At 40.0% G+C, this 21,184-nt stretch overlaps 1 protein-coding gene across 1 annotated transcript; it reads left to right on the top strand.

The window, feature by feature from the left end:
- The first annotated feature begins 640 nt into the window (after positions 1-640).
- LOC142151541 (interleukin-1 beta-like) lies at positions 641-19,965 on the top strand. Its single transcript, XM_075207290.1, has 5 exons — positions 641-710; positions 5,649-5,846; positions 8,682-8,852; positions 16,811-16,935; positions 19,509-19,965. The coding sequence occupies exons 2-5, from the start codon at positions 5,666-5,668 to the stop codon at positions 19,830-19,832; spliced, it is 801 nt and encodes a 266-aa protein (XP_075063391.1). The 5' UTR covers positions 641-710; positions 5,649-5,665; the 3' UTR covers positions 19,833-19,965.
- Positions 19,966-21,184: the final 1,219 nt, after the last annotated feature.

Below are 21,184 nucleotides of genomic sequence, written 5' to 3'. Positions count from 1 at the left end.
CAAGAAAGAATAAAGTAGGAAACTGAAGGTGCATTCTAGAAGTCCACTTACTGGTATCTGTTCACTCTACAGACTTTGTAATCCGAACCAGAATGCCATTTAAGATAATGCCAACAACAAAAAACAGAAGATGTGTAGTATTTAAGGAACATTTACTTCTCAAGCTGTTGATAGAACCATAGCTCTGTGAAATCAATGTTTGTATTAGAAACTGACAGCACACTGTTTAGACTTCCCACTCTATTGACTTCAGTGGACCCATCACATACACACACTGGAAGTCCACGTTTTCTGAATTGAGTTGATTAAAAATGCAGCCCATGTTCTCACTAAGAAATTGTGACATGACAAAAATGGCTGCCTCCACTATGTATATGTGACTGGTCCATTAGTTTTGGGCTTTTGTATATACAATTGCTGAGAATGTGTATCAGCAGCCAAATCGTTAGTACAAATGTACATTCAAAAATACATTTCCCCTATAATTATCTATGTCTGTAATCCCACACCCATCATCACTAATTAATATGCGCTAAGACAAACTTGCTGACTAATATTATATTTGCCAGCATCAACATTAACATATACACCCATATCAGGAAGTATTGAAGACAGTCATCATATTATTTTAACATATACACCCATATCAGGAAGTACAAAAGACAATCATCATACTAGAAAACAATCAGACGGCACACATAATAGTACAGGTAAGTGGCATTTCTTATATTTCACACTGTTCTCTATTTGTGTGTTTTTTGACAGACAGATAAGGGCCAATTTATTTTGGTTGGGTACTAAATTACGGCATACTAAAACCCAACACTCCTTACCACGACTGTAGGATCCCGAAACACTGATGTCTGACATGCTGACAGTCACAGGTGTAGTACATCCATTTCGACGCTTGAACATCTCAGCTCCTAAGGAAGACATCAGTTTTCAAGGCGACAGTGTCATTGTGGCTGTTAAAGGGGCGATGTAAGGACGTGCGTACTGTACAATATCCATGACTTAGTGAAAACCATTGTTCAGCACACGCGCCCTTGTATCGCCCCTTTAACAGCCGCAATGACACTGACGCCGTGGAAACTGACAGTTAAACACTTACCCTGCGGGGTCCAGACGTTGCCATTTTAAATTGACATTAATGTAGGGTGCATTGACGTGAAACTGAAGTGCTGGCCAGCTGGCTCTTCGGAATGACCACCTGTCAGCATGCGCTGCCATCTATATCAGGTAAGTCTGAAGTTTCAGGTAAGTCTGTTTATATTGGATTAATTTTTTCTTCAAATCGGAATTTTGGTGTAGGTGTTAAGCGTGTCAAGATTCTCGTCACCATTAAGATGATTACCACTGGATTCAATTCATCTCCTTAATTTTTGGTAACGCTGCGCTTAAAGTACAAAATATATTCGCGCAGGTACACACTACACAGTTTTCATCCAATAATCGGCTAAATCAGCCAACATAGGACCGCTCGTTCAAAAGTCGGGTCAGTGTGTGCAGTGACACGATGGTCGAAAGTCTGCCCAAATGGACGATTGTCGCCTCATTTGGTTGGTCGTACCGTTTAATATTTTCGTTCCAATCTCGTTTCCGCTGTGTAGTGTGTATAAACTTCCGACCGATCCACAACAGTGAGTACGAAATTACAGTACTTGCTCACGACAACATGGCTGTAAAAAGTCGCTAAAGGGATGTCAGCTCTTCCCTTTATCGTCCTAAACAAGGCTAGTGTGTATGCAGTCCATGGACCGAGCGATCGGACCATCGATCGCATGTAAAATCACTCGGCATAAAAAGTTGGTTGAAATTTCTGTAGTGTGTACCCAGCTTAAGAAGCCGCGTCTATTTTTAGTTTCACTGTGTGGCATTCAATTTTAAATCAGTAAACGCCACGCCTGTGCGTTAATCCTAGGTGAATGCGAATTTTATGGGAGGGGAGGGTTTGGTTTCAATACTTTTTCTCTACTTTTATTTTTTTTAACCCGGCCTATAGAGGTGCGAGATAATACTGCCAATTACACGCTGCGATAAAATAGAATTGATTTGCCCCCTAAACATTTGGCTATACTTTAAAATGAGGCTCAATCTCACCACGATATGCAAGTTTGGTGAACAAATAGGGATCGTAACATCAGGAATTAAATTGTGGGTTAAATATCCGCGCTCCAAAATGACCAAAAATAGTGTTAAAATTGGGTAACACTGCATTAGGTCAGGCTGTCAATTGAATCGGTCCCATGGTATTTAGTTGAACTTTTGAGGGCTAGAATTAGGTCTATTACATACAACACAACTGTTGTACCAGTAGTAGGGTAGTGTGAGGACTGCACGTTCTAATGGGTTCTTTGAAGTTACCTAGGCAGATTATTGCAACCAAAACGCAATTTATTTCATAGACGGTCGTACAGACAGACACACCCTACACATGTGACAGAAGCGCAGTTCCTGGTCACCAATCCACGAACACCTCTCAGTAAACCCAGACACAGGTTATATCCCCTTCAATATTCCCACAGTGGTGGGTGCATTAGGGGCAGTAGCCAGACTGTGATAGGTGGGGAAATGATAAGATTTAACCCTGAGTGTCCTCACCCATGGTGGTCGAGGACCATTGGCTCCCCGTGGAGGCGGTGCCTAGGAGTCGTATCCAGGATACTAGAATATCAATGACCTTATTGGCTAAACATGAAAAGTTTGATATCTGCATATGCTAATTGTGTAACCCTGACATCTTGTTCTCTTTTATCCCTGATTAAAGCAATCAGCCCAGTAAACACCAACTTAAATCTATAATGGGTACTGAGTACCTGTGAAATCACCTATTAAAGAGGCGGTGTGCACCTATCAGAAAGAAACAACGAAACATGAAACATTTTTCACGCTCCTTAGGGGCAGGGCACAGCTTTTTGTAAGCTGATCAGCACAGACCGCATAATTGCACACAACTCCCCATCCTCTTGTCCTGTAAATAATGTATACATTTCCTGACTATTAATTATTTTGTTGAACCACAAGTATCAAAATTCCTTTCCACTGAATGTCTCTAGTACAGGGTTTCCCAAACCCAGTCCTCAGGGCTCCCCAACAGTGCAGGTTTTCCAGATCACATGTGACATAATTAGGACCACCTGTAGATCTATTACAATGTGTCAGTCAGTAATGACTACACCTGTGCTCCAGCAAGGAGATATGGAAAACCTGCACTGTTAGGGAGCCCTGAGGACTGGGTTTGGGAAACCCTGCTCTAGTGCATGCTGGAATATGTAGTTCCAAAATAATAAAAAAGTATCATAGTAATATATTTTAAAATAACGTTTAATTGAATAAAACACTCACCACTCACTGAAACACCTTATTAATTAAAGTAAAATAGAGTATTATCTATTTGCTCTTCATCATAATCTATTATTTTGGCTTTGTAATCCAATGGGAGACAAAAAATAAAAAAACATCACCAGCCACTGAATGACTGTGACCTAAATTGACCAGGCCTTCCCTTAGCACAATCCTAAGCCAATCACAAGCAGCCACTCTTTGAAAATGCTTGTGACTGGTTGAGAGGCTAAAGGATTTCTACAGATCACAGTCATTTGGCTTTTTAAAAGGGTCACGGCAATCTTTGTCACTCATTTTGTTTTCATTAAAATCAGAACTGTATAGCAGAGCGGAGACTTGAATGATCGGCACTGGGGAAAAGATATGAAGGAGAAAGGGCTGTCACACTTGTGCCTGTTGCCATCTTTGTCTCTCCCACTTGCTTATCCTCAAGCATCGCTCAAGGACGACTCATTGTCTTCAGCCTTTACCATTGGAATTTGTCTAGATAAAAACTTACATTTTTCTTTGATGATTTCTTTTTACTTTTGGAGTACAACTATTCTCTTATATTTTAAAATTAATTTCAGTTTATACCTTTCCCTGCCAAATTTTGCACCACTAAAAATTTTGCTCCCCCCCCCCCCAAAGCCTAGTTCTCAAGGCTGCAGCCTAGGCAGCCTATTGGATAATCAGGTCCTGGGCCCAACTACAGCCAACTCTGCATCAGCCCCATTGTCTGTTCTGATTGGATGCACTCCATCTTATTCAAAAGATAATTCACTGGTGGCAGGCAACTAGGCAACCTATAGTCCAATGATTGTGTTAAGCATCAAGATTACATAAGTTTGCTGGATGCTCCTGCGTGTCTGCTTATAAAGCCTTACAGAGTGCTGACTCTAGTGCATGCTGGAATATGTAGTTCCAAAAAATAACAAAAAAGCATTACAGTGATATATTTTAAAATAACGTTTAATTGAATAAAACACTCACCACTCAATTGAAACACCTCATTAATTAAAGTATAAATAAAATCTTTGCTCTTCGTCATAATGGCTTTCTACAGTTCACAGTTATTTAGCATCAAGTGTTCATAGTGAGCAGTCGCTTCGACTTTTAGGGTTTATTTTTTTCGAATTGGATTACAAAGACAGAAGAATTTCCCATTGAACCCAGAACAAAGAAAGATATTATTCTATAATAAAGTGGTGAATGCGGGTTTAAGGCAGTGATTTATTCAATTAAACTTTATTCTAAAATGGGTGTCTCTGTGTGTTGTATGACTTATTTAAACTTATATATACTTTTGGTATAGTAAGCTGGATCTTAGGTACCCAGGGGTCCCAAATATTTTTGATTACTCCTGCCCGCCGAGCCCAGAGTGGCTGAAACACAGGGCTGGTAGTCTTTGAGAAGGGGGCATGCAGTTTCTTTTTGCAGCAGTCTTATGATAGAGGAAACAACCCTGCAATAACCAGCATGGGGCTGATTTCCACTATTGGGAAACTCCACACTTGAAAAAAACATATTTCCGGTGAAAATGGGTGTCTTTTTTGCTTTACTCCATATATTTAGTGAGGGTACCACAGAAGAGAGCTTTTGCATAGTAGATGCTGTGCTGAAAATCACTGTTAATAACATCTCAGAATGGAGTCAATCGAGATGAGCTCTGAATTTTTTTTTACTAAATATATTTACCGTATTTATAAATATATCTCTTTAAGATTATTAATGCTATTGCCCCATCCCCCAAAATATTATGGTAACTTTTCATTTTTTTCTTATAGCAGTGGAACTACAATCAAGAAATTAAGTGAATTGAGCAGATTAAACCAAATCAACATATTTCTGTGTTTGCCTATATTGTAGAAATAGTTCTGTGCCAGGCATTTTCTGCCTGTCATAAATGAACGCCATTGTCTACTCAAGTGATAGGTCCACATTCGTTTATGATCGAACCATCCATCCATTGTATTAAACCAAGAAGAATGGGCCTATATATGATTTAGAGTTTATTCATACATAATGGTTTTTAAACCAAATTTCTAGTAGTTTGCACACATGAAATGTTGATAAAGAACTGATCCAAACGAAAACAAATTAATGTAATTTTGAACATTCCGATTTGTAAAAATAAAACAGCATGCAAATTTCTCCAATAAAGAATAGAAAGCAATGAGAACTTAATGTTTTACATATGAAATACTCAGCAAGTCTGCATGGTGTTTTTAATACATTTTTCAGACATAAGAATGCATTAGAAACACAAATGTGAACAAGCTTGAACTTCTTCAACCTTTTTCAAAAGTTTTGTTTTTCCCCAGGCTTAACATAAGGACCCATGGACTACTACCAGCTAGAGACCAATATTTGTGACATGTCTGGCTGGATTGTGCCTCCAATCATAACCTACTCAACTCCTCCCTACATATCTCTTCGTGAGGACATAGGACCTCTTCCACATCCTCCACCTATCAGGCCTCGAAACTTGATGGATATGGTGAAGAAATTTGATTCAAGAGGTAAAATAAGTATTGCTTTAAAATGCTTGGGTGCACATACATACCCACATTTCCAACCATTATATATATATTGTGAAGAAATGTAGTATATCTAATGACTGATTGTTATTTTCTGTTGAATTAATGTATAAGACTCTGAATATTTTATGTCACCTTTCAAAGTGTATTTTGTTAACTGACCTGAGTCTGACCTAGGCAAGTGTCAATGGTCTTGTGAAAGTAGCCAGGCCCAGGTACAGATAAGATCTCTGAGTAGTTTGTGTATGCAGACGAGTTACACCTAGCCAGGACGAACGAGCAGAAGTCAGCACTCAGGACCTGTGAAAATGCTACGTCTCAGGACATCCATAATTTACTTTGAAAGCCCTTTGTCATTTTGGGAATCCATCTAACTTAGGTGAAAATAAAATTCCCAGGGTGGGGGGGGGGGGGGGGGGGGTGAAGAGCCAACAAGAAATGGTTTAAAAATCCCTTGTATCAGTAGCACAGTGTTCATTTCTTTGAGGGGGTCTATCAAGACTGAAATGTGCTATTCTTCTCAATGTGTACTCCTCACACGCCAATTTCTAAGTAGGGACTCTGGTTTTTATTTCCTATTTTATTTTCTGAAAATCAATTGTGAAATTTATTGCATGCCTGTTTATTACCTTTTTGTAAATAAGCCTTGGAAACATTTTTCAGATTAAATACATTTAATCTAGTGTATTCTCCATGATTCTTTGTGAATTTACGAAGCCCCGGGAGGCTCATGCAACATGTGATTTAAGTGTTAGACATTAATAAGTTGTTCTGGTGAACGTAGGGGCACCATAACAAATCCTTCGTTGTGACAGAAAAGGTGTATTCATTGTTAAATGATTAAAGTGACGCCAGTTACGGCCAGCTGTTCAGATTGCTGTATCTGGGACAGGCTGGGGTGTTCGTGACATATATATAATAATTTGCAGCCATTTAATGCACAGAAATCCCCTATTACATGTCTTTGTGCAGATACCCTTTATTGACAGACAAATATTGCATATAGATTCCCCCCCCCAGGCCTAGCTAGTCATATATTCAACAGAGATTTCCCCCAATAGCTAGTGATATATTTGTCAGATAATCCATCGCCACAAACTAGGTAGTCTCCTCAGCCATTAATCTGGAGGAGCAGGCAAACTTCCTTCCTTCTGATGCCTCCATGCTATCTAGAGGTTCCAGGGTCATACAATACTATGAACGTTCCTTTACTTTGCGCACAATGCAAACAGGTACTCATGGCACTGACTGACCCTGGAAGAACAGGATAGTAGGCACTAGGAGAAAGTCCCTTGATCAGGAGGTTTTGAGGGCATTCAGCACTGAGCAATGAGTGCTTTTCTGTTTAATGGCATATAGCGTTCCCCCTATAAATTTCTTATGGTAACATGCATCTGTGTTACTATAGCATAGCAGTTCCTGCGCCTACTATGGGACTGTGTCCCAGAGGGAAGAATGTGTCTTAATGTACAAACTAAATATGGCTTCATAATTAATTTATCCAGGCAGTTGTTTGGAAAGTTATGAGTATATCATTATATAGAATTCAGAATAATGTGCAAGATTGCTACTAATTTAATTAGTACTCTGCCCTAGTGGACACTGACTGTGGATGGAACAGACATCATGGTGACAATAACTGTATGATGATGGCGCGTGGCGCTCCTAATCACACCCGAGAAATGTCTAATTATGCCCCTGGAAACATGTTCAAATGATGTCCTCTATACTTGCACCCTTGTTCAACCTATATAAATGACACAATAAGGGCCTGATTCATGTTCGGACGTACGTCCATTTGCGCAGTGTATCTTGCGTGAAATAGCACTGGGCATTGCCCAGAAACAGACATTACGCCAATGAACCCAATTGCATGCAATTCATGTCTGAACGCAAATGATACGACTGCCTACAACTTGAGAGGAGGACTGGGGAGGGAAGGGGTGGACTACACATTTCATGAGGACATTCGAACACAGGTGCAGCGAATTCAAGTCCTGTGTTTCTCATAAGTGCTCTTGGCTTCACCCATATCATTGTACCAGCTATAGGACAGGTGTAAGTGCTGAAAGTGATGACTGGCACTGCATAGTCTTTGAATTAATAGTACACGTATGCATGTCAGAAGCTATCGCAGCACAACTGTAAGCCACTAAGCTATACTATAAAGACACTTTGTATGTACAGTACGCATCAAAATCACCTTTATGTAAATAAAGTAAAAGTAAAAATCAACACTTTTTTGTTAAAATAGCTATTTCTATAAATGATTACACTATTAAGATTTATGGCTAAAAAACTATTTGTATGCATTTAGATATGAGTTTTTACATATATATATATATATATATATATATATATATATATATATATATATCTATCTATATCTATATATATATATATATATATATATATATATATATATATACACATGTATATATATATACATGTATACTACAGTGTGTCTATGAATGGCAAGTATACAGAGTGTCTCTACACCCAGATTGAAATCGAAACGTATCTCGAGTTACACTTGGATTTTTTGAATACAGGCGTAACTATACACAAGTTCCACGATCTTTTGAAATGCAACTTACTTGCAAGTTGGAATTAGAATCAGGCCCTTAATGCTTCTGCTGTGTGTAAGCAAATAGTGCACTTTAAATAGGTTCAAACTGTATAATAAAAATGTTACTTCTCTTGACAAGATGGTAGTTTGTGAAAATCTAAAAATAAGCTAAGGGACATACCTGAATGCCAACTGCACGTATCTTTTCCTTATATATTATAACTGGTTTATTTTCTTTATCATTTTAGAAGGAAGGTATGAAATACAAGTAACAACACAAGATGCAAAGGAAATATATAAAAAATTGAGCAGCTTTCTGTCCAAAATTCATGACTTGAGATTCAAATGGATGGTGTATGATCCAAACACAAGAAAACTTTCTGCAAAACCATTAGTAGGCTCAAATGAAAACTTGAAAGGTCAGATTTTGTTTGTTTTCATATGTAGCCTATATTTGTAGTTATCACAACGCCTATAGCTAAAAAGTGTCTAGTATGAAGCCATATTCCACTAACCTCTTGATTTCAGACCATGTAGCCTTTTCCATGATTTCCTGCTGATGTCATACCACATAGGAAAGTCCCATAGTTGTAAAATATTTCTTATGGTTCTTTCAGATCAGGGTACATTGGTAGGATGTAGAGTTAGGGTCAATTTCTGCTGTCTTGGATTCTCTGCCTGCTGCCTTGTGTCCTTCCTCTGCTGCCTTGTGTCCTTCCTCTGCTGCCCTGTGTCCATCCTCTGCTGCCCTGTGTCCATCCTCTGCTGCCTTGTGTCCTTCCTCTGCTGCCCTGTGTCCTTCCTCTGCTGCCCTGTGTCCTTCCTCTGCTGCCCTGTGTCCTTCCTCTGCTGCCCTGTGTCCATCCTCTGCTGCCCTGTGTCCATCCTCTGCTGCCCTGTGTCCTTCCTCTGCTACCCTATGTCCTTCCTCTGCTGCCCTGTGTCCATCCTCTGCTGCCTTGTGTCCTTCCTCTGCTGCCCTGTGTCCTTCCTCTGCTGCCTTGTGTCCTTCCTCTGCTGCCTTGTGTCCTTCCTCTTCTGCCCTGTGTCCTTCCTCTTCTGCCCTGTGTCCTTCCTCTGCTGCCTTGTGTCCCTTCTCTGCTGCCTTGTGTCCATCCTCTGCTGCCTTGTATTCTTCCTCTGCTGCCTTGTGTCCTTCCACTGCTGCCTTGTGTCCTTCCTCTGCTGCCCTGTGTCCTTCCTCTGCTGCCTTGTGTCCATCCTCTGCTGCCTTGTGTCCTTCCTCTGCTGCCTTGTGTCCTTCCTCTGCTGCCCTGTGTCCTTCCTCTGCTGCCCTGTGTCCATCCTCTGCTGCCTTGTGTCCATCCTCTGCTGCCTTGTGTCCTTCCTCTGCTGCCCTGTGTCCATCCTCTGCTGCCCTGTGTCCTTCCTCTGCTGCCTTGTGTCCTTCCTCTGCTACCTTGTGTCCTTCTTCTGCTGCCCTGTGTCCTTCCTCTGCTGCCCTGTGTCCTTCCTCTGCTGCCTTGTGTCCTTCCTCTGCTGCCTTGTGTCCTTCCTCTGCTGCCCTGTGTCCTTCCTCTTCTGCCCTGTGTCCTTCCTCTGCTGCCTTGTGTCCCTTCTCTGCTGCCTTGTGTCCATCCTCTGCTGCCTTGTATTCTTCCTCTGCTGCCTTGTGTCCTTCCACTGCTGCCTTGTGTCCTTCCTCTGCTGCCCTGTGTCCTTCCTCTGCTGCCTTGTGTCCATCCTCTGCTGCCTTGTGTCCTTCCTCTGCTGCCTTGTGTCCTTCCTCTGCTGCCCTGTGTCCTTCCTCTGCTGCCCTGTGTCCATCCTCTGCTGCCATGTGTCCATCCTCTGCTGCCCTGTGTCCATCCTCTGCTGCCCTGTGTCCATCCTCTGCTGCCTTGTGTCCTTCCTCTGCTACCTTGTGTCCTTCTTCTGCTGCCCTGTGTCCTTCCTCTGCTGCCCTGTGTCCTTCCTCTGCTGCCTTGTGTCCTTCCTCTGCTGCCTTGTGTCCTTCCTCTGCTGCCCTGTGTCCTTCCTCTGCTGCCTTGTGTCCATCCGCTGCTGCCCTGTGTTCATCCTCTGCTGCCCTGTGTCCATCCTCTGGTGCCTTGTACTCTTCCTCTGCTGCCTTGTGTCCTTCCTCTGTTGCCTTGTGTCCTTCCTCTACTGCCTTGTGCCCTTCCTCTGCTGCCTTGTGTCCATCCTCCGCTGCTTTGGAACCTCCTGGCTGACAGAATGAAAATTCTTGTGGGCTCTCTGGGGCTGAAGTGAAGGAATCTTAAGATGAACATCTTGTTTGGACTAGTCTTTCTACAGCATTTTTTATTTCTCAACTATATAATCAAGACATTGGGGGACTTTTGTTAACATTTATCATTGTTTAATGGCAATCTGGTGTTTTCACATATCTCAGCTTCCACAACCTGCAACCACACTGTCTATACACACACACACAAGTAAGTTTAAGAAATTCTGAAATTTGCTGGACTGAACAAAATTTTGTAAGGGCCTCCAATGTATAAATGTAGAAGAAACTCACAAATAAACTTGTGACATTGAGAAGAAAGAACCCCCCCGCCCGCTCACCCCCCAGCAGCTGCCCCAGCTTCTATGGTAGTTACGCTTTTGCTTATATAATAACATAGCACAAAGAGTAAATAGGTGCTGTAACTCAAAGCAACCAATCAGATATCTGCTTTTAGCAATCTATTTTACACATACTAATAAAAGCTAATGTGATTGGTTGCTATTGTTATAGCACATGCGTTCTACTTGCACCATAACTCCATGCTTAGATGTGGAGTTATAAGTGATGTTTGAACTGGATTTGGTCTGCACTCTTACCTCAACTCACTCATACTCACATTTCTCACTCTGCACCACAACTCACCTACCCCATATACCTTTGTGGGTTCTCTTATTTGCTTCCTCTACCTTTCTCCATAAACTTCTTCTCCCTCACCCATCCAATCTCACCCTCTTCTATCACTATCTCCCCCTCATTACTTCCTTCCTTACTCGTCTGTACTCATCAGGGACAATCAGCATCCATGCAGGGTCAAAGCCAAAGGTCATAACAGGAATCAGGTGAAATACAGAGTATCCACAGGATAGAACAGGACAGAGCTGGTTGGCAATTTAACAGTACACAGACGTTATAACCGTCAGGGGATCGAAGCCCTCCCATCTTAAATAGTAATACTGACCATTCAGGAGCCATTGACCCAGTGAAAAGAAATTAGCAGCAGGAGGCGACTGTGGGTAGCATCCCGGCTGCCTACAGTTGCTGGGATACAGCGCTGATTAGGAAAGGTGGTGACAGCCGGAACGGAGTGGGGCGAAGTGATGTCCTGGTCGTTGCCATGACAACGGCCAGGCCAGGATTTTAATTTAAATAGCCAGCCCTAACAAGAGACGGGTTGCCTCCCAGTAGAAGCTTTAGCGAAACGTATGTCGGTTTAGGTTTTAGAAGGAGTTAGGATGTCAGGCTGTATAGGGAGTTCAGTGTTAAGTTGGCCATGAAAGCCCTTGTAAATATCTTTGGAATTTGAATGCAGAATTTGTTAAATTAAAGAACTCTCTCTAAGGGGCATATTTAACAAATCACGGTAGTGCACTATTGTGCACTTACCGTGGAATTAAAGTCCCGATGTGCCCTCCGCAAATTTATTAAAGGTGCATCGCAGCAGATATCATGGATATCTGCTGCTTTGCACTCCTGATCATTTTTGCGAGCAGTCACCATTCAACAGAATGCTGGCGTACATTATCAGAATTGAAGAAATCCACTGCTGTCAGCTCTGCTCCGAAGAGCAGAGCTGGACAGCGCATGTGTGGAGGGATCACATGATCCCTCCCTGTCACTCAGCGCGCTCTCTCTGCAACGATAGTTGCAGAGACAGATTGGGGACTTTGTGCGCATGTGCACTGCACATGCGCAATTGAAGGAAGAAGAGGAACGAAGAGGAGATCCCGAGACAGCGCATCCGAAGAGGGGGGTAAGTGTGATTTTTTTCTAGCACAGAAACAGCAGTTTTTCGGAACTGCTGTTTCTGTGTTCCCTTTTTAATAAATTTGAGAAATAGTTCAATCCTTATCCTTGCGATAAGGATTGATAACTATTTCTCACTTTTGCAGATTAATGATAAATGTGCCCCTAACATACTTAACCATAGATACTACGAATAAAAATTGCAATATAGGCACTATCACAGGACCTTTAGAATCTTTTCATTATAAATTCGTTGAATCAAGCATTTAATATGTATATCTGAAGCCGAGCAATTTAAGAGACCTGCGACTAAATAACACATTTAAATTTGAACTATACGTGAGATACATAGTAAATCCCTAGAACAGAAAATCCAATATATGGTTTATCTCTTTGTTCCTGCTTTTGCTGGAAAGTGAAATAATGAAGTTGCAACATACATAATTAACCCACCGTCTGCAATTTAATTAATCAGTTCACCGTCCGGCCGTATGCTCATTTGTGACACGGTCTGAAATCACTTACCAAAGTATCTTTATACCAATTCAAGGAAGACACTTTTCAAAACAGCATAATAATCTTAACATGAGACTTATGAGTGCCAAAAATGTATACATATATATATATACGAGGAATATCAATAAGTTAATGTCTTCACGCAGCGCTGATGTATAATTGAAAATAGCTGTACAAACATGCATTCAGACGGGGACGGACAGATAAACAGAAGATTTATTTGACTTATTTCACATTTATTAGTTGCTTACCAAGATGGACAGTTGAGAGACCAATATTTGTGATTTAAGCCTACTAATTTAAATATCGATTTAAGGGATATTAACATATATCAGTCTCCGCGTATTTCCATTGAGAAAAAATTAAGGCGGACATGTACGAATAGAAATATAGAAAATACATATGGCATCACACATATAATTATCAGTGGTTGTTTAACAACACTGATACCTGTAATTAGTGCCGATTTTTGAAGCATTAATCCGGGACACACACTGACACATCGGCTCCCGTGTTTTACGGGAATTTGCTATCGAGAAATAATATACTTACCTTATATCTATGTATGACACAGCTTATGTAGCTATCATTAGCCATTGATTAACACAGATATCAGTGATGAATACCCAACATTCAAAATACTAATATTGGATATATTCCTATATATCGGTCTTCGTTTATTAAACACAGTCATCACTAAAAAGGAATATACTTACCTTATATCAGTATAATAAATGCACATATTTTCCATTCCCTATATAAGGGATTTTCTTCAGTTATCCATCTGGTAAAGCACATAAATAAAGAGAACACTTGGGAACTTCTATTTATATAAATATAATTAAACAAGGGACTAATTATATCCCAGGAGTAAAAACCATAAATGATTTTTGGCACTATGATTGTATATTAGGAGGCCCAACTATGGACACCAATTATTAAGCTCTTTTTGGAAGAGATATACAGATTGCTATAATTTCAGATGCAGATATACATATGCGTATTCCATTACTGAACTCCTGGATTATACTATTGATATTAATATTTCACATTCATCAGCCAGTCACCAACTTCGAAATTTTAATATTCTGTTCAATATTTCGCTTTTTATTGACCTTTTTAATGCATATCAATAAAATATTTAGTTTTTATGTGTAATGTTTATTTTTGTGTTTCCACCATTAATCTCTGATACGATACAGTATGTCCCTCCATCATCTTGACTCATCAATTATATATCTAGTCTGCCCTCGTTTTGAGTAGTGCTCTCTCCTTCTTTTCACTGTCCCTGATCTCTGCCTGTTTACTGCATTACCCCTGTTTGCTACCTGCCCTGACCTCTGGCCTACTTCCTGGTTATCCAACTTGCTACAGACCCACGACCATTGGACTGTCTTTGGTACCTGCCCTCTGTATTCTGGTTATCCTCCATCCTGCACTATGGTTATGCTGATAAGCTTTTACTACCCTAGAGTCAAGTACTGGGGGCACCGAGTACCTCTGAACAAGTTCAGTTCTATGGGAAAGGCAGCTGCTATAGGTGAAGACCTCTATTAGCCTGGTTCTAAAAGCGTATCAAGTAGCCGTTAGCCTAACATTGATATTGTAGTTTTGTAGTTCTTTAGTGGACTTCTACTCCATTTAACACAGTTAATATTTCTGCATCAGACTGTTAACATGGAAATAGGCCAATTTGTCGAGTATACTCTGATCGCTGATGGACGACACATCCATCCATGAAAGATGTCCTGGTCAATCTCACTCCTATGATTCCACTGGAAACTAGCTGAAAGAAAACTGTGATATGAAAAGAAAAGAGGAGAGGGGTCAAAAACTTCTCTAGCTTACCTGTCCAGACACCCTACCTATTTCCTCCAGGCAGTTTGGTATTGGAGTTTGTTACCTGTCAAGTATGTGGAATGAAAGGACAGTTGGAAGACACCCAAACTAATCATACTTCATACTAATGTTACAACAAATGGTAGAGTTGATGCTTTGCTAATGTTACCTTGTCTGACATTAATGGGAATGTATTAGCTCTTCCCATTGTGTTTCTTGCCAATCTAAGGGTGGCACAGGATGAGAATTGCTCTATGTCTAAACTTTTGAAAACACTGTAATTATGAACAGGAAATCTTTGTTTAATATTGCTGGGCCCAGGTACCCCTATTTCATACTCTAAAATGCCAATTTGTACTGAAGGAACAAGCATAAGCAAACAGGGGAGGTGTTTCAGCAGTTTTTAGTCCCAGCTTTTAGGAAACATGTATTGACTGTCTCATACTATTCCATGGGAGAGATCACCTGGAAAAGGACAAGACCTTGATAGGATCACAGTTCGGTTCTTCTCTCCTATGGTTTATGCTGAGGTAGCAAGAATTTGAGGATTTTCAGGAATGTCAATTGAATTGGTCAGTCCTATAGAGCATTAATTTAAAGGTTATACATTTATCTTTGTGGTTGTAGACTACTGCATTAGTTATTCCATTATGACTTGTCACTGCAAGATATGTGGCTAATAAATGAAACAAGTCTTTCTCCAAATGGGACTAGCTGTAAAACTGAAAAACTTGTGTACCTTATGTACCACTAGCCTATCAGCTAAAGAACTGTGCCTTAGGGACATTGGACGCTAAATATTTAGGGGTATATGGTAGGAAATGGTTCCTTGAAGTAACTTGTCAACAAAGATCAGGCTTTGAATAATGCCTTTGTATATCATAGACACAAAACAGGTATGCTCATTGCTTGGCCTGGCTGGATATTAAAAGTGGTTCATACCTCATTTTTCTACTCTGGCTGCTCCCTTAATAGTGCTACTAAAGAAATGAGCAATTGGACTCTTGAATGTCAGGTGATGTTTAAAAAAAACATGTTTTGTGTGGGCATTCTCCTTAGGTCCACTGATTTCAGCATGGGTTTGTGCTGTAGACCAGTGTTTCAGACGTGGGCGAGGGAGCAGCCCTGAATCAGGATTATGGGGAAATAGAGCATCCAGTTTATAAGTCATTGTACGTATTTGCTGTGCACTCATTGCTGTCCTGTGTTCCTGGCCACTGTCCATTGTTGCTTTGTGCTCTTCCTGCACTTCTGGTGGTAAAGATTATCTGTTTGGAACTTCTGTGTCTCCTTACTACTTGTGAGGACCGTGCATCTTGGTGGGTTCTTTGAAAATCACCTAGGCAAATCTTTGCAACCAAAGCGTAGTTTTTTCAGCAGATGGCAGAACAATCGAGTTGATGGACAGATATCAGGTAGGAGAAAGCACAGTTCCTACTCACCACAAAAACAGATCTCCCTCTATGACCCAAAGGCACAGGTTACATAACCCTTGTTAATCCCATGTTGATGGAGCTAATGGGGGCGTATTAGGGCGGTAGCTATCTTGTGGTAGGTGGTAAAATGATAGGGCTAATCCCGAAGTGTCCTCCCCCTCTTGGCTGGGGACAGTTGGTTCCCTGGGGGGAGGGTGTCTAGGAGTCTGGGCAAGGGTATGGCCTTGTTGACCAGATGACTAAGTAAATGATATGGAGTTTGTTACGCTCATTGTTTAGCCCAGATGTCTTGTTCTGTCCTCCACCTGCCGAAATTTAAGAACAAATCTGTCTAGCATATAACAAATAGCCTAAAATATGCATTGAATATAATATGCATAGTGTGTTAGCAACCGCATATGAACACAAATTACAATAAACTAACACAGCAAGATGAGGACAAATGTCCTTGTGTCTTATTCACTCGAGTCCAAACTCACAGCCTGGTTTCCACACTACTGACTTGACAGTGCCCACTATAGTTGCCTAAATATTCTGTTTTGCCAGCTTCACCATTCTGTATGTTATTGGCAAATAGAACAGTACTTTATACTGAACTATAATTGCTGCCTTTTGTATTTTGATTTTACAGCCACATTTGAAATATCTAACTATGTTTCGATGGAAACAAATGATGGAAAAAAGCCAACTACTTTGAAAATTAAAAGTGAAAACCTCTATCTGTCCTGTAATCAATCTGGTGGTCTGCAACTAGAGGTGAGTTGTTTATCCATGGCAAGCTGAGGACCTAGTGGATAACCAGGTGCTGTAGATCAGTGGAGAGCTGGAAATATTTGATATATTGGACCAACAAATGTAGGCCAAATGTTCATTAGCATTCCTCACATGTTAATATTAAAGAATGCGTATAGGCTATATGTAATGAAAGTAGCCACTTCAGGGGTTGGACAAATATTCAGCCTTTCAATCAAACAGGATTTAATGAGATTACTGAGAGACGAGCCACTACGTGCCTCATGCCTCATTGTTGCAACAAGTTCCTTGTGAAATAAATTGCATTCTTTTTAATATTGGTTCCACCCACAACAGAGATCCCTCTACTGTGACATGTACACTTAAATAGGACACATACAGAACATTCTTCTGCTCCCGACTGTACTGTATGTAAGTGAGGGAATAGACCAGTGAGTAAATAGCCATGTAAGTTCTATTTATGGTTTGTTCACTTATAATAGTTCTAGCAAAGAAAGAAACCCACTCTCCATTTGGCTTCATCTATATAAATAAGAGCATATCGGGGGAAGTAGAAAACATAATTTTTAATGTGAGGTACATGTTTTCATCTCACTTGATCCCCAGAACCTGTTTAAATCATATGTGTTTGTAACGCCCATTAGAGGGTTATGAGTAGTCCCAATTCAAGAAGTGGAGAAATAATAAAAGAGGTCGATATGTGAAATTTGAGGAGGAAGGAAGGAAGTGAGCAATGGAGATAGCCTTGTGGGAAGCATGGAGGGAAACTCCAAATACTCCTATGAGGAGCCAGAGAATTGAGCTGTGAGAGAGAACCCAGGAGAAACAGATCTGTAGTCAATAATAAGACCTGACTTAAAACCCCAGAGAGTGGTAGCATTTTAATCAGTGCTTGAACTAGGGTCCTTATTGTATAGTGAATTGCAGATGTGAGACAGAGGAGGACAGGTGAGAAAATTATGTTACCAAGAAAAAATCAACATGACGTTAAATTGACTCAAACCACGAGTAATGTGTAACCTCAGAGACACTAATTTAACGTAAGGACATGGGACTGGTGACTTATGGGTAGAAATAATGCCTCAAACAGTGAAGATTGAGGAAAAGGACTGTGAAGTGTAATTGGCTGGAGAGAATGTGCTTTCTCCAAGTCATGAAGAGTCAACTCCTGTGGAAGGTGTGAAAAAAGTGTGGATTTTAATGAGAAATGTTCTAATACCCTTGTTTATACCAACTTTGTTTTTGTTTGTTTTTGTTTTAAACTTGTATATGTAAGGACCCCTTTGCCTCCCGTACAGCCCAGTAATGTAAGGAGTCTGAGCTAGGCAAAGGTGCCCCGAGGAGGTAGGTGTAACATTACAAATTGGTGCAAAGTGTGGAGAATAAATATAAATAGCCCCAAGGCCCTTTGTGCACTATAACACTAGTACAATAATACTGCCCATGAGAAAAAGGGATATATGTCACATTAAACAATGAGTTGACAGCCCTATTCAAGTCACATTGTTTCTGTCTCACGAGCTGTCATGACAAGGGGAGCTTTATGGAAGAGGCCAGCCTGGGAAAATGTATACCTGATGCCTACCCACCTGATGCCTTTACCCATTGAGCTAATACTCATGCTTGTTATACTTGTTTTCCAATTACAATGACCTGGGCTGAGTCTATTATCTGGAGTTAAAGGCATTTTTTTAATATCAGTAAACACCTTTAACCCATATTACTGCAATTAGAAATTTAGTGGAAAAAACAAAAAACATTGTATTATCTCACGGTGAAAAAGAGTCAGGTTAGCAGGCATGATAGTGCAGTATCATCATCATCACCATTTATTTATATAGCGCCACCAATTCTGCAGCGCTGTACAGAGAACTCACTCACATCAGTCCCGGCCCCCGAGCTTACAGTCTAAATGAAGCTGAACTTAGAATATAGTGTGCTTTGCATGCCAATAGCTTCAAAGTGCTCTACCATGTGAACGAGTGTACAAATTATTATGTATAATGAGATAAAAATCAATCCTCCCTTATGGATTCTGTTTATAATGTAATTTATCTAATTAAAATAATAATGCTGGGTATTACAATTTACTGGAATAAATCCTGATATCCAAAATAAGCGTTTTGACTGAAATCACTTGTTGAAAACTTGGAAACATACTGTTGCTATCATTTCAATCGTTGACGTCCCTTAGCAATACCTATAACCATGAAAAGCAGAAGTCCTACTTTAGGTTGCACTAAGCATTTTAATTAGGCAACATCATTTAAGCATGTCTGAGTAAGTCCATAATTTTATTTGTTTTAGCACAATGTTGCATTATGTGCATGAGAAACAATCAGAGTATTCCACAAAGTGAATAGTGTACCATATTCATTATTGATTTTTCCGAACCTTAACCAAGTCATATTCTCACGTGTACTAAAAAAATTATAATATATATATATATATATATATATATATATAGATATATATATATAGATATATATATATATAGATATATATATATATTTTATTTTATTTTTTTCATTTGTTTTTTTTTTTCTATATTTATTTTTTTTATTTTTTTTATTTAGACAATTCAAAACCTTGACCAAATAGATGAATCTACAAAACGATTCCTGTTTTTTCGAGCTGGAGGCACAGCAAATACTACGTTTGAGTCAGCTATAGCCCAAGGATTGTACATCAGCACCTCAGAGAAAGGTGACTCAGAAGTGACTGTGACATCCAGCACGAATCCAAGACAGTTCTTTGAATTTGTAATGGATGATGAGCTGTATGGGAGTCTTCTTAACATTGGATTTAAGAGAATCTCTCTTCAACCCCCAAGGAAACAGGAAAGCTTTAATCATACCAGGCGGCTTATGACAAATACATATGACAGGTTTTGCCTATAAGAGTTATATATTCTGCTTTTATGGTGGTAAAACAGTGTGGGGCACTAGACAGTAGAGTGAAAATATATTGCTCAGTTTATATGGTAAATATCTAGTTATTTATTACCAAATAAAAGCACAAATATGTAAACTATTTGGAACATGTTTACTTATTATTTGTTACAACTACAATACAGGTAATTTCTGAACGTGCAAAACTGCAAGCCAACAGCACAATGACCAAGGATATCATGGGCCTGATTCATGAACAGACAGAAGTCCATTTATGTGCCGTATCTTGCGTGAAACAGCCCTGCGCATGCTCAGAAAGATCTTGCGCTAAGTTGCCGCAGGTTGTGTCCAAACATTAATCAGGTCCAGTGTTTTTATTTTTGGTAATGTTCATCCATTTATTCATGGAATTGCAAATGATGCATCTTCTAATGGAAAAGCTTGGCAAATCGTGGTATTCTTTGCATTTGTGCACGTGGCCATACAGTACATTAGCATGCAAAAAGCAGATTTTGTGTTGCGTTTTGAGATATGTATATGAGAATGAATGTGTAGAAAGGGCACATTTAAAGGGTTGTTCTTTGTTTAGCAGGGGGCTGCAAAGCCGTTTTATTCCCTGCGAAATTTGCTTCCACGTGCAGGTTATATACAAAATAATATTTTAATAAATAATAGTGACACATGTAATGAAGACAGTCTTGATGTCCCTTCACACTCATGATTAATTTAAGACATACTGTAAATGTGGCCAGATCTTAGGAGAAGGTGTGGTCCCAAAGTGACAATAGACTCAACGTTTAAATAAAATTTTTAGTCTTTCCACTCTGTACATTTATAGCCAGACCTGCAGTCCCGTGCAAAATTGCAAGGAGGAAATTTCCGGGGGCAGTTTTATAATCCTGAATAAGAGTATGCATGTGTTTGCATCTCTGTATCTCTGGATATTATTAGAATATGTAAACATTGGAAAGTGATTTAGGCTGGAGCTGTGTTAAGCTGGGTACACACTACAGAATTTTCCACCAACTTTTTATGCCGATCGATTTTACATGCGATCGATGTTCCGATCGCTCGGCCCATGGACTGCATACACACTAGCCTTGTTTAGGACGATAAAGGGAAGAGCGGACGCCCCTTTAGCGACTTTTTACAGCCATCCTGTCGTGAGCAATGACTGTAATTTCATACTCACTGTTGTGGATCGGTCGGAAGTTTATACACAGTACACAACGGAAACGAGATTGGAAAGAAAATATTAAACGGTACGACCAACCAAATGAGGCGACAATCGTCCATTTGGGCAGACTTTCGACCATCGTGTCACTGCACACACTGACCCGACTTTTGAACGAGCAGTTATA

This window comes from Mixophyes fleayi, chromosome 4 (genome assembly GCF_038048845.1).
Source record: "Mixophyes fleayi isolate aMixFle1 chromosome 4, aMixFle1.hap1, whole genome shotgun sequence".
Lineage (NCBI taxonomy): Eukaryota > Metazoa > Chordata > Amphibia > Anura > Limnodynastidae > Mixophyes > Mixophyes fleayi.
The sequence above is the reverse complement of the archived record's forward strand: the minus strand, read 5'-3'. Positions and strand labels throughout refer to the sequence as shown.

Coding starts and splice junctions, on each gene's coding strand:
- LOC142151541 (XM_075207290.1), top strand. CDS start 5,666: ATGGACTACTACCAGCTAGAGACCAATATTTGTGACATGTCTGGCTGG. Junction 8,853..16,810: donor CTCAAATGAAAACTTGAAAG/GTCAGATTTTGT, acceptor TTGATTTTACAG/CCACATTTGAAATATCTAAC. Junction 16,936..19,508: donor CTGGTGGTCTGCAACTAGAG/GTGAGTTGTTTA, acceptor TTTTTTATTTAG/ACAATTCAAAACCTTGACCA.